At 44.4% G+C, this 12455-nt stretch overlaps 2 protein-coding genes across 3 annotated transcripts; both read right to left on the bottom strand.

The window, feature by feature from the left end:
* Positions 1 to 498: 498 nt before the first annotated feature.
* Positions 499 to 2998, bottom strand: LOC134202863 (uncharacterized). 2 transcript variants are annotated; one of them, XR_009977361.1, is made up of 2 exons: positions 2567 to 2998; positions 499 to 2474 (listed from the first exon to the last, which is right to left on the bottom strand). XR_009977361.1 is itself a non-coding variant. In XM_062677844.1 (2 exons), the coding sequence occupies exons 1-2, from the start codon at positions 2796 to 2798 to the stop codon at positions 1812 to 1814; spliced, it is 879 nt and encodes a 292-aa protein (XP_062533828.1). In that variant the 5' UTR covers positions 2799 to 2998; the 3' UTR covers positions 499 to 1811. The 2 variants fall into 2 exon arrangements, 1 of the variants encoding a protein (XP_062533828.1); XM_062677844.1 differs by having other exon boundaries at positions 499 to 2458.
* Positions 2999 to 3088: 90 nt separating this feature from the next.
* LOC134202861 (uncharacterized) lies at positions 3089 to 12139 on the bottom strand. Its single transcript, XM_062677842.1, has 3 exons — positions 12045 to 12139; positions 4916 to 7364; positions 3089 to 4570 (listed from the first exon to the last, which is right to left on the bottom strand). The coding sequence occupies exons 1-3, from the start codon at positions 12137 to 12139 to the stop codon at positions 3089 to 3091; spliced, it is 4026 nt and encodes a 1341-aa protein (XP_062533826.1).
* Positions 12140 to 12455: the final 316 nt, after the last annotated feature.

Raw genomic sequence — 12455 nt, 5'->3', positions numbered from 1 at the left:
GAACCAAATCCTTAATAAATTCCGGGAGTACAACTTGAAGACACATCTGTTTATTGATTTCAAGGCGGCGTACGATTCAGTGAAACGGAACGGATTATGGGAAATTATGCTTGAAAATGGTTTTCCGGCGAAACTGATACGGCTGATTCGTATAACGGTGGACGAATCGAAATCAAGTGTAAGGGTTGCGGATGAAATATCGACGTAATTTGTTACCTTAGATCGATTAAAGCCAGGTAATGCACTCTCGAATCTACTGCTCAATATAGCGCTCGAAGGAGTGATAAAGAGAGCTAGTGTGCAACGAAGCGGTACCATTATCACAAGATCGCATATGCTCCTGGGATTTGCGGAAGATATCGATATTATCGGAATTGATTGCCGTGCCGTGAAAGAGGCTGTTTGTATTACCACTGGGTTTTCACGGATATTCGGGAATGTAAAACTCGCGACGGACTGCAGAGAAAACACTTTATTTTTCAATTACAGCGACTGACTTCGGATAACTTTTATTGTCTCGATTTCACGCAGACTCGACTGCTTCGCGCGCGAGATTAATTCGTACTGCCTATGGTAGGTATCTTGAAGAGTGCGAGTGCCTAGTGCCCTCTTGATATCATTAACGGCGAGTTATCAACTGGAATGTGGTTACAATATGTGTGGTATGAAACATAGAGGATATTCGGCTAGAATTGTTCTGCTGCGACATACCGGCCGCCTTGAAATTTCAATTTCAAAAATTGCTACTTAATCTTAATGTAATACACTACTTTTAATCTGGTACTGGTACTGAACACTGACGAGATGAAATTGTTGCCTTTGATGATGTACATTACGGTGAGTTGACACTTCTGTTGTGGACCTTTGGTGATTTTTAGAAGCTGCGACTTGATCTTGAAATGCTGCCTACGATCCGTCCGATCGGAGCAACGCCAGACTGTACTTCCTTCGACAGACCTTCGTATCCTTACTGGATCGGTTCACAGCAAGACCTCTACTGGTGGTGAACTGAAGATGCTTGGCTTGGAGGTATTCCATGAGCGTGACTGACGTACATCTTCGTTGATGATTCCTCATAAATTGCCAGCGTAACATGTGTCGAAAATGCCCTATAAGATGAACAGGTGCTTTTACAACTATATAACCCAAACTGAAAGAAACTTGCCTGGCGCGGAGGCCTCCTGGCCTCCGCAAGCGCCCCCGGCGCTGGTGTTGACGAACTTCGTCATCGGATAGGATGCTCAGGAAATGTTATCGAGCCGTGCGCAGCAAATTCCCTATAAGATGAACGGGTGCTTTTACAACTATATAACCCAAACTAAAAGAAACTTGCCTGGCGCGGAGGCCTCCTGGCCTCCGCAAGCGCCCCCGGCGCTGGTGATGACGATTCTCGTCTTTGGATAACTGCTCGTAAATTGTCATCGAGCGGTTTGGCGACAACATTGGCAGTAACGTTGATGAATCACAGACATGAGTTGGCCAAACCCATGGGTGACCTCGCTACTGCGCTGAGAGGGATGCCATGGATTCCCCGTCGTTGAATTGGTTGTGGCAACGATCCGCTTCTTGGACTACGATGACAAATTATATTGTAACGGTAAACTGCTTTTCGACAGATACAAAATTGCGGACACCTCGGTGTCAGACTTCACAGAACGATACTGAATTGTGCTGGACTGGACAATACATCATAGACGGACAGATTACATGCTGGACTCGACATTAGTAGTTGACTTGACACTGGTTGATTTGGCTTGTGGTTCCCGACTTAGTAGTAAGTTTTCGCGCCGAAGCGCTGACGTGAAGGAGTTTTAGCACTCCTCAGAAGTTGACTCAGCTTCGTTGTCCCGGATGGGTAAGATGCATATTTTCGAAATAGCCCTCCGGTACAGTCCGTCCTTGGTCTTCACAGTTACTACACGGATGTTTCCGTCAGTACCCGCATGAACTTCTACTACTCGTCCCAGCTTCCATTTCAAAGGCGGCAGATTATCTTCTCTCAAAACGACCATCGTTCCGATAAAGATATTGTTTCTCCGACGTGTCCACTTCGTTCTGCAGTGGAGGTCGGACAAATATTGTTGGGACCATTTTTTCCACATTTGTTGCACAAAATCTTGAGCCTTTTGCCACGTTGAAAGTCGATTAGTGGATTGATGACTAAGGTCGGGCTCGGGCACCGCTGTAAGTGGTCGCTGGATTAAAAAATGACCCGGCGTCAACGCCTCAAAGTCCATCGGGTCACTGCTGATGGGCGTCAAAGGACGGGAGTTGAGGATTGCTTCAATTTGTGTTACTGCAGTTTGCATTTCGTCATGCTGAAGAATTCTGGTACCAATGGTGCGTTTGAAGTGGGCCTTAAAGGATTTCACCGCGGCTTCCCAAAGGCCACCGAAGTTGGGTGACCTGGGTGGAATGAAACGGAATTCGACCTCGTTTTGTTCGGCACCATCAACAACTGATTGTTGGAATTGCTGATTACGAAATAATCGATGTAGTTCACTGAGCTCACGCCTAGCACCAACAAAGTTGGTGGCGTTATCGCACATTACCAGGATTGGTTTACCTCTACGTGCGATGAAACGCTTGAAAGCTGCGATGAAGGCTTCGCTGGTGAGGTCTCCAACACACTCGAGGTGAACAGCCTTCGTCACTAGGCACACAAAAATAGCAAGGAAGTACTTCCGTGGAGCGGCACGGCGATTTGAGTTGGCAACCATGAAAGGACCACAATAGTCTACGCCTACTTTTAGAAAGGGTGGAGCAGGTGATACTCGTTCCGACGGGAGATTTGCCATGAGTTGTTCCAGTACCTTGGGTTTGTTACGAAAGCACGATACACATTCGTGTACGACGGTGTTAGCCAATCTGCGGATTTGAGTTGGCCAGTATTTCTCTCGCACACTACTTGTGAGAAGTTGCTGCCCTGCATGGAAGAGTTTCAGATGGTAATCTGTGACAATGAGTTTACTTAACGGATGCCGATAGCAAAGAATTGCTGGGTGCTTGCGGGTTGACGAAACTGATGCTTGAGACAGTCTACCGCCAACACGGAGTATGCCATCGACCAGTATAGGCCAGAGTTTGTTTATGGAGATGACTGTTTCACTTGCTTTCCACGCTGTAGTGCAGAAACCTCTTCGGGAAAGGATTCATTCTGGGCCATGCGCACAAGCAACAACAATGCTTCGTTGTGCTCTTTGTGGCTAATACCGCCACTTCGCCTCCATTCTGGACATCGACAGTTATTGATGAAGCGACGAATCCAAGCGACTCTCCTTACTAACACGAACAATGAGGAATGAAGACCGAAAATCTCGTTGGGTGGCTTGAGCTGAATTGGAACTGCAACTGTGCTTCGCTCTTCGAGTAGAGAAGGATCGAAATCTTCTTCGGGACCTGCCGCCGGCCACGTGCTGCGGTCTCGACGCAGCCATGGCGGGCCTTCGAACCAAAGCGTGTTGTACTGTAATTGAGCAGGTGTCATCCCACGTGAAATAACATCCGCTGGGTTTTCTACACCCGCAACGTGATTCCAAGAAAAGCCTTTTGTAATGTGCTGAATTTCGGATACACGATTCGCAACAAATATCTGCCATCTTGATGGTAACGAAGACAGCCAATGTACAACGATGGTTGAATCCGTCCAAAACCAAGCATTGTAGGAGATACGGATGCTGGACTTCACTTTTTCATACAGATGACACAGTAGCAAGGCTGATGACAGCTCGAGACGAGGAGTAGATAACCTTTTCTTGTTCCGCTTGAGATCTTCTAGAGGTGCAACTCGTGACTTTGCTATGAGTAGGCGTACCACTACCGAGCCATCCAATAGGGTGCAACGTGTATAGATGCAAGCTCCATAGGCCTTGTCAGATGCGTCGCAAAACCCGTGTATTTCCAGCATCGCTGATTCGGTCCGGTATCCAATCCACCGTGGAACAGAAAGCGACGATAGAGCAATCAAATTCAGTCTATATTCCTGCCAAAACAACTGCATCCTGTCTGGTAACGGATCGTCCCATCCGCAGTTCTGCTTCCACAGTTCTTGTAGGAAAACCTTAGCTAAGACCACTACGGGTCCAATTATTCCTAATGGATCAAAAAGACGAGAGGCTTCGGCAAGTACAATGCGTTTAGTAGGAACGGTGTCATTGCTCCAGTGTGGAGAATCGTATCGAAATCTGTCTGACTGTGGTTCCCACTGGAGTCCCAACGTCTTAACTGGAGAAGATGATGAATCTAGTTCTAACGTCGCCCGACTATCCAATAGTTCTACCGGCAGTTGAGCCAACAATTGCGTCGAGTTGGAGTTCCATTTGTGCAAATTGAAACCTCCCGATGCTGTTAGCGGAACAATTTCCGACGCCAGATTTTTCGCTTCTTCGACGTCAACATAAAAGTCTTCCTTCAATACCTTGGATGCGCGTGGATACGAAGAAACCCCTTCATCTGCTAGGCTCTGGAGACACTTTGTCGCCAGATAAGGAGCTGACGCTGTCCCGTACGTGACAGTTGTCAACTCGTACGTTTTAATTGGTTCATCAGGAGAATCGCGATATACAATGCGCTGTAGACGAGGGGCCCTCCTTAGCCGTGCGGTAAGCCGCGCGGCTACAAAGCAAGACCATGCTGAGGGTGGCTGGGTTCGATTCCCGGTGCCGGTCTAGGCAATTTTCGGATTGGAAATTGACTCGACTTCCCTGGGCATAAAAGTATCATCGTGTTAGCCTCATGATATACGAATGCAAAATGGTAACCTGGCTTAGAAACCTCGCAGTTAATAACTGTGGAAGTGCTTAATGAACACTAAGCTGCGAGGCGGCTCTGTCCCAGTGTGGGGATGTAATGCCAATAAGAAGAAGAAGAAGAAGAAGAAGAAGATGCGCTGTAGACGCCGATCTTGATGTTGCACTTGAATCATCCGATACATTTTTTCCACGTCCGCTACTATGGCCACACTCAACAGACGAAATCGAAGCGTGATGGAGATAAGATCATCCTGTATGACAGGGCCTACTATTAACGCATCGTTTAGTGATACTCCGCTGCTGGTTTTACACGAAGCATCAAACACAACGCGTAGCTTGGTTGTGGTGCTATCTAATTTGAAGACAGCGTGATGAGGAAGATAGCATACTGGTAGGGTTGTATTGTCCTCCGACGTTGACACTGGAACTTGCACCATGTGGCCCAGCTGCACATACTCCCTGATGAAATCCGCATACGAAACCTTCAGCTCCGAATTCTGTTGAAACCTTCTCTCCAAGCCCAAGAATCTCCTAATTGCTGTTCCTTCTGATTCTCCAAGCTGCCTTATGAGGTAGTCTCTTTTCGGCAATGTGACAACAAATCTGCCTTGCTCATCACGAACGGTGGTTTGATCAAAGAATGCTTCACAGGCTGTCTCCTCAACGGACTGAGTGCTACTAGTATGACAGTTTTCTAATTCCCAGAACTTTGCCAACTGCTCGTGCAGGCTCGCATGAGTGCAGGAATATGCTGCAGCTTGTGTTACTGTCGCTGCATGATCGACTATGCGACCAGACACTATCCACCCGAATACTGTATTTTGCAGTGAAGGCCCTTCATCTGCAATTTTCTGCCGACCGTCTGTTAGCAGATCCAGATAATGCTCTGCACCAATTATTAGATCAATGCAGCCTGGCTCATGAAATTGTGGATCGGCAAAAGTAATGTTTTTAGGGAGCTTCCAATTGACTGTGTTTACCCTCCGTGAGGGCAGAGTAGCCGTTAGTTCTGACAGCACGTAGAAATTCATCTCTTCATGGAACGATGATATATCCGGAATACGTGGGAAAATTGACGCTTTGACTGACTTCCGTGCAATGACTACTGATCCACCGATTCCTTGCACTGATAGATGTTCGGAGGAACCTTGGAGATGAAGTTTCTTTGAGAAGCGTGTTGTCATGAAACAAAATTGAGAGCACGAATCTAGCAGTGCTCGAGCTAGTCGTGTGTTACCGTGACAATCTTGTACACACACAAGAGCAGTTGACAGAAGAATGTCTTGCGTGGAGAGTTGTGTAGTTGTCGGAAGCGCAACAGTGTTCTGGTTGGTGCATGATTGATTTGTGAGGGGTGGTGGTGCATTGGATTGCGAGTGTACGGAAAACGAGTGTGTGGGTTGTTGTGTAGTTTGAGCTTGTGCTGGTTGGTTTTGATTTGGATATGTTTGTGGTTGCTGTTGGTGGATTGCTGTAGGTCTCGAATGCCCTTGTTGAACGGAGGATCTGTTACGAGATTCACTTGTGTGCTGCGGTTCCGGGTGCAATAAGGAGTGATGCTTCTGCTTACAATGATGGCAGGAGCCTCTACTGCAAACTCTTGCCTGATGCCCTGGCGCCAAGCAGTTCAGGCAAAGGCGTGATCGTCGTACTGCTTCATTGCGCTCGACAACCGCCAGCTTCAGGAACTTAATACAGCGAAAGGCGGAATGATAACCTTCTCCGCAGAATGGACACTTCATCGACGATGGTTGACTTGAAGACTGTTGAACAGCTGCGTGGCTAATGGAAAACTTTGGTTTTTTCTCAGGGACAGCAATTGATTTGGTTGGTGCTACGGATTGCAGTACGGAACATTGTTCTCTCAGGAAATTCATAAGAGCCTTGTAGTTTGGAACTTCCTTCGAGTTGTGGTGTGTTTCCCAATTTCGGAGAGTAGTGGAATCCAAACGGGAGCACACCATATGGACAAGAATTGTGCTCCAATTGTCCGTAGCTTCACCTACCTTATCTAGCATGAGAAGATGTTTGTCGAAGTCACCAATTAGACGACTCAGCGGCTCATATCCTTCCCGACGTATTGGTTCGATAGAAAACAGCGAATCGAGATGAGCCTTTACTATTAATTTTTTGTTTTCATATCGCTTTTCCAACATCTCCCAAGCAATTACGTAGTTAACGTCGGACATTTGTACGGAATTTATCTCCTGGAGAGCCTCACCACTGAGCGATGACCGCAGGTAGGTAAATTTGTCCATTTCCGTCAGTTGCTGGTTATTGTGAATCAAACTCCTAAACGTGTCACGAAAACTGACCCATTCTCTTAGTTGGCCACAGAAAGATGGAAGGCGAATTTCCGGAAGCTTCACACGAGATAGACCGCCAACTGGTCCATGAAGTACTGGCTGTTGCATGCTCGATGACGTAGATGTTTGGCTCGTTAGTATGCTCATCAGGGTAGCTTTCAGACTGCAATACTGGTTCTCGGCATTAATCACTTTCTCCACATTTTCTTCTTCTTTCTTCTTCGTTTGCGCCTCTCGCGTTTCACTGGAGATCTTTTTCGTATCACTGTCTTCACCATCCGCATCTTCCGTAAGCAGCTCAATTTTTCTTCGAACAGAAAGAAAGTCGTTAAATGCCACATCAAGTCGTTCTAGACGAACTCTCACTTCAGCACTTTGTTTCACGGAGTCAAATTTTCGAGAAAACATTTCACTGCTTCGAAAGTTCTTAAACAATTTCGTTCTTGTTTCACTAAGTCTCGTAGTTCGTTTGCCATATTCACTGATAGTCACTATTGGTTCACTAACTGCAAATCAACTCCACTAAGTACACCCGAAACGCGTAATATCAACTCGACGTTCGTATGATCCTGCGATTGACTGAGACAGGGCGGAAGGGCAGCAACCAGCGACAGCAGCGAGGGGATCCAACCAAGCAGAATACCACAACCAGGAGAACAACAAACAGAAAAGACCAACCGAAGAGATAACACAGAGGCTCATATACACCCACAATAAGGATTCCGTGAAGAATGAAAATACTCTCATGCCATTCTAGCATTTATTTATTACTCGCAATATGAGGCACTTCGCACCACGGACCCGCATGCATATAGAGTCCACCATCAATCAATATCATGCAAATCTAGTACTTCCCGATTCCTATCTGCTACCAATCCTCTCGTGCGTCGCCTGCGTCGTTGTCGATATCTCCACTCCAATGCCTTCACCACGATGACCAACAGCAACAAAGCAGCATGCAAACAATTCCACCGTTGCTCTATTATTTGATTCCACTGAACCCAAGCCACTGCCGTGTGATGGCGGGTTTCTTCGCACGATTGTGCTCACTTAACTGGTCACTTTCGGTCCGAGGGTTCCCGACATCCGGCTCGAAGGACCAACTTATGTTTGTATTACCACTGGGTTTTCACGGATATTCGGGAATGTAAAACTCGCGACGGACTGCAGAGAAAACACTTTATTTTTCAATTACAGCGACTGACTTCGGATAACTTTTATTGTCTCGATTTCACGCAGACTCGACTGCTTCGCGCGCGAGATTAATTCGTACTGCCTATGGTAGGTATCTTGAAGAGTGCGAGTGCCTAGTGCCCTCTTGATATCATTAACGGCGAGTTATCAACTGGAATGTGGTTACAATATGTGTGGTATGAAACATAGAGGATATTCGGCTAGAATTGTTCTGCTGCGACAGAGGCTTTTGTGCCTTTTGAGAGGGAGACAGCGAGGATTGGACTCACGATCAATACCAGCAAAACGAAGTATATGGCCATTGCAATCAACTTGGGTTCATAGTGGTGGTGGTATCGAAATGGTGCAGAATGGTGAAAAGTTTGAAGTGGTAGAAGAATTTGTGTACCTATTGTGGAACATTAATGAACTGCGATAATGCTTTAATACGCGAGGTGAAAAGGCGTATTGCAGCTGCAAATAGGGCTTATTACGGACTTCGTAACCAGCTTAAGTCCCGTAGTCTGCAAACGAAAACAAAACTCGCGCTGTATACTACTCTGATTCTTCCGGTGGCTTTATACGGCCATGAAACATGAAACGTTAAAGGAGGCTGATCGGAGAGCTTTCGGAGTGTTTGAGCGTAAGGTGCTGCGGACAATACTCGGCGGTAAACAGGAGAACGGTATCTGGCGGCGCCGCATGAATCACTAATTGTACCAGGTGTATAAAGGACTGGTTATTATTAAGCTTATTCAACACGGTAGACTACGGTGGGCTGGTCACGTTGTTCGTATGCCGGAAGAACGTCAAGCGAAGATAATATTTAGTAGAGAACCCGGTAGAGGCAGCAGGCTTCGTGGAAGGCCGCGACCTGAGGGCGCTCAATGTTCAAGGCGACTGGAAGCGATTGGCCCAGGATCGAGTCCAGTGGAGAAGGATACCCCATTCGGCGTAAGTTCATCGAAGAGCTGTAGCCCATCAAGAATCAATTATCAAGTATTACCATTTTGGGGTCAATCTCTTCCTATTCTGGCTCATAAGTAGGTAATCTTCATCATTTTTATATACAAGACGTGATTAAAACTAAAACGGTTTTCGGAATTAATGTTCTTTCATTTTTAATAGCAGTACGGTGAGTCTTTGATGTTGGCGCAATAGAAAAAGGAACGCAAGAGCCAGCCGGCGCCTTTATTTATAAGTGCTCTTTGAATAGAGTATTCTTAAAATATAACAATAGTATTTGATGCATTATTAAAATCAGATTTGCAATGGAGCTTATCATTTCAAAGGGTTGCATTCACCACAATCATAGAAGAATTCAAGACAAAATTTTCAAAACGACTTATCTGCTTTTGTAAACAAAGATTCAAACGACGATTTGACGAATCTGATAGCTCTCCCACGCAAACCAATACCATCAACAGGTAGCGGAAACCTTCACCTACTTATTGGTTGTGTTGGTTTGCGTGGGAGAGCTATCAGATTCGTCAAATCGTCGTTTGAATCTTTGTTTACAAAAGCAGATAAGTCGTTTTGAAAATGTTGTCTTGAATTCTAAAACATAACAATTCTGTTAAGTATAACGCAATTCGTATGGCTGCAAAACTGCCACGTATGTTTGTTGTCAACGACCAACACTGTTGCTCAATAACCGTCCCTTATTTATAGCATTTCCACGAAAATCATAAACTCTCCCGAAGCGCCCAGAAAAACATCCAAACGTAACGGATTGTCGTTGAAAACCTGCGATCCGATGAGCGGTGGATCGAAAATGAAATTGAAACCTCTATGGTGCATGAAAGAAAGAAGACCCACATCATTGCTCCCCTAGATTGCTTCGGGCAGGAGTAACGAGCTGGGGCGATGCTCCACAATCAGTAAAGTTCAAGATTCTGAATTCTGACCGATTGCGGTGGGGTGCGAGAGGCGGAAACAAGCTGAAATTGATTTCTTGCTTTTCCATTTTTTTTGTGTGGGTGGTTGGGCTCGTGTGAACAGTAGCCAATATTTCATTGCAGTATGTGACCCACATGTTAGATATCCAGGGAAGGAACATGACGTTTTTATTGCTTTTCTGAAGAATGTAGTTCTCATTTGGTGAAGACACATTATCAAGTAGATTCCGGAATTAATCTTGTGGATTTATGTTCTTGTCCGAAGATTAACAGTGTATATGGTTGAATCGTGGATGGATTGTGGCGAAAACACCTATTAATTACTTCCCACCGTACTGAATGCTCATTTCCAATACATATGTATAAGTCAAGCTCTGAACTACAGGAACTGAAACTTGCGCTAAGTAATTTATTAAATTGATAAGAAAGTTTGTTTATTGAAGAATAAAGTGACCAGATAAATTTTGTGTGAGCGCGGGACAAAAAAAATGTTCAGAGTTGAATATGTTTAGCTTAGTAAATCTCATTTTAGAACTTAAAGCTGACTTCAAACGTCGAATGTGCAGCGCAATGTAGCTGTCATTGAGTTTCATATAATTTTGAAGTTTAGTAATGCAAAACTGCAACTATCGTATTGCAGTTTAATGACTTTCAGTCTAGTCCTATTGTATAGAAGTTGAAATAATATTTTTAGTAGCGATTAAATCAATTGTATCGAATGTCAAAAGTTATTTTCTGAGTATCCTAAATAACCTTTTCCAAATTACCTAACAAAAGTAGATACGGTGATTAATAATTATATATGGTCTACGGTTATTCCAATTTATTTACAAATGGGTGTTACTGAACAGATTTCGGCTCAGAAAATCAAAAATTTCGTCCCATTTTAGATACTTGGAGAATCCGGCGGAAAATTTTGTATTAGTATCAACGACACTGTCGGATCTATTACTATCGATATCCAAACACTCTTAAGGTCGCCTTCCAACTGAGGTAAATTTTCCGCAAGGTTATGGTCTGCATGAAATTTAAATGCAGTGAGATTTTGGACGTTTCAGTCAATCACGCAGCAGGAAGTACATGGAAGCAAAATATACCCAGAAGCAAGATTCCCAGTGTATAAGGCTTGGTAAAACAAACTATAAAGATAATTGACCTTTCCCGTCAAAAATTATTATTCGCTCAATCGATTCTTTGGCTTATTTAAGGTCAACTTTCCCAAAGAACCCATATTTTTTAAAGCCTCCAACTATTTTTAAAATCGAAAACAAAAACCGAAAAAGTGCTGCACGTGTGCACCGGCCTGAAAAATTCACCAGATGTTCGTTCCAAATTGAACCAATAAAAGAAAAACAGCATTTTTTCGATTTTGTTGACCTTAAATAAGCTAAATATCGACTGAGACAATAAAACAAGATACAATTTTTGACGGGATTGACCTTTCCCGTCAAAAATTGTATCTCGTTTTATTCTGTCTGAGCCATAGAAGCATATTTTTATCTTGACTTCTATGATTTATATGATTGCCTCTCCCCTCGGATATGCGATCTTGATACGATGGATCGGCTTACGCCATTAGCACTGAGCACCAAAGACATATATCCTGTCGTGGTGGTATCACAGGTTGACTCTTTTTGTTTAATGCCGCGTTACATATCCGGCATTGACGCACTAGTTTAACATTATGTATTCTATTTTTTTTTTCTTTATTTTGCGGGACATTATCTAGTAATTCGTTAAATGCGGGACGTTTCGCGGGACGCATTTCAGCGCGGGACAAATAGTGAAAATGCGGGACGTCTGGTCACATTATTGAAGAACAATCGCACCCGGCATGAAAATCAACAACTAGTTAAATATTCCTAGCATCAGCATCCATGAAGAGAGTATCAAATGACCATTTGGTATAACTTTACCGCTTAGATGTAACATTAAGGTAAATGAATCTGAGATCATTGTATTGTTCCAACGTTGACTTGTCTCCGAACGTAGCGTTTTCCAGCTGTGTCATCTTTTCATTCTGACGATGATGATGGCGGTTTCTCGGAACCACTAAGCCCGAAGCAATCCAAAACACATTGGCTCGTGTTGGAACAACCTTTTTCACACGTTACCCGTTCACTTGTAGACCATGTGCGTTAATTACATTCCTGGCAATAGTCCAACTTTGTTCTGGTTTGAAATCGATGCGACGACCACCAACGGCCATCTTTTTACAGGGAAAGGCATGCTGCTATGCTACAGTTGAGTATGGATGCGTTTACAAAAAGAGGAGAGTAAACTGAATTGCACCACGTCAGATTTGATTCATCCTCAGAATACGAAAA

Source organism: Armigeres subalbatus, unplaced genomic scaffold, assembly GCF_024139115.2.
Source record: "Armigeres subalbatus isolate Guangzhou_Male unplaced genomic scaffold, GZ_Asu_2 Contig149, whole genome shotgun sequence".
Taxonomy (NCBI): domain Eukaryota; kingdom Metazoa; phylum Arthropoda; class Insecta; order Diptera; family Culicidae; genus Armigeres; species Armigeres subalbatus.
Note: the sequence above shows the minus strand (reverse complement) of the source record. Positions and strands in the feature narration are given on the sequence as shown.

Excerpts from the sequence above, each read along its gene's own strand:
- LOC134202863 (XM_062677844.1), bottom strand. The coding sequence starts at position 2,798 with ATGGCAAATCTCCCGTCGGAACGAGTATCACCTGCTCCACCCTTTCTA. Across the intron at positions 2,459-2,566 it reads GCGTTTCATCGCACGTAGAG|TTGTTGATGGTGCCGAACAA; the intron begins GTAAACCAATCC and ends TCCAACAATCAG.
- LOC134202861 (XM_062677842.1), bottom strand. The coding sequence starts at position 12,139 with ATGACACAGCTGGAAAACGCTACGTTCGGAGACAAGTCAACGTTGGAA. Across the intron at positions 7,365-12,044 it reads CTTAATGTTACATCTAAGCG|AAAAATTGAGCTGCTTACGG; the intron begins GTAAAGTTATAC and ends TTCTGTTCGAAG. Across the intron at positions 4,571-4,915 it reads AAATGTATCGGATGATTCAA|CGCATTGTATATCGCGATTC; the intron begins GTGCAACATCAA and ends CCTCGTCTACAG.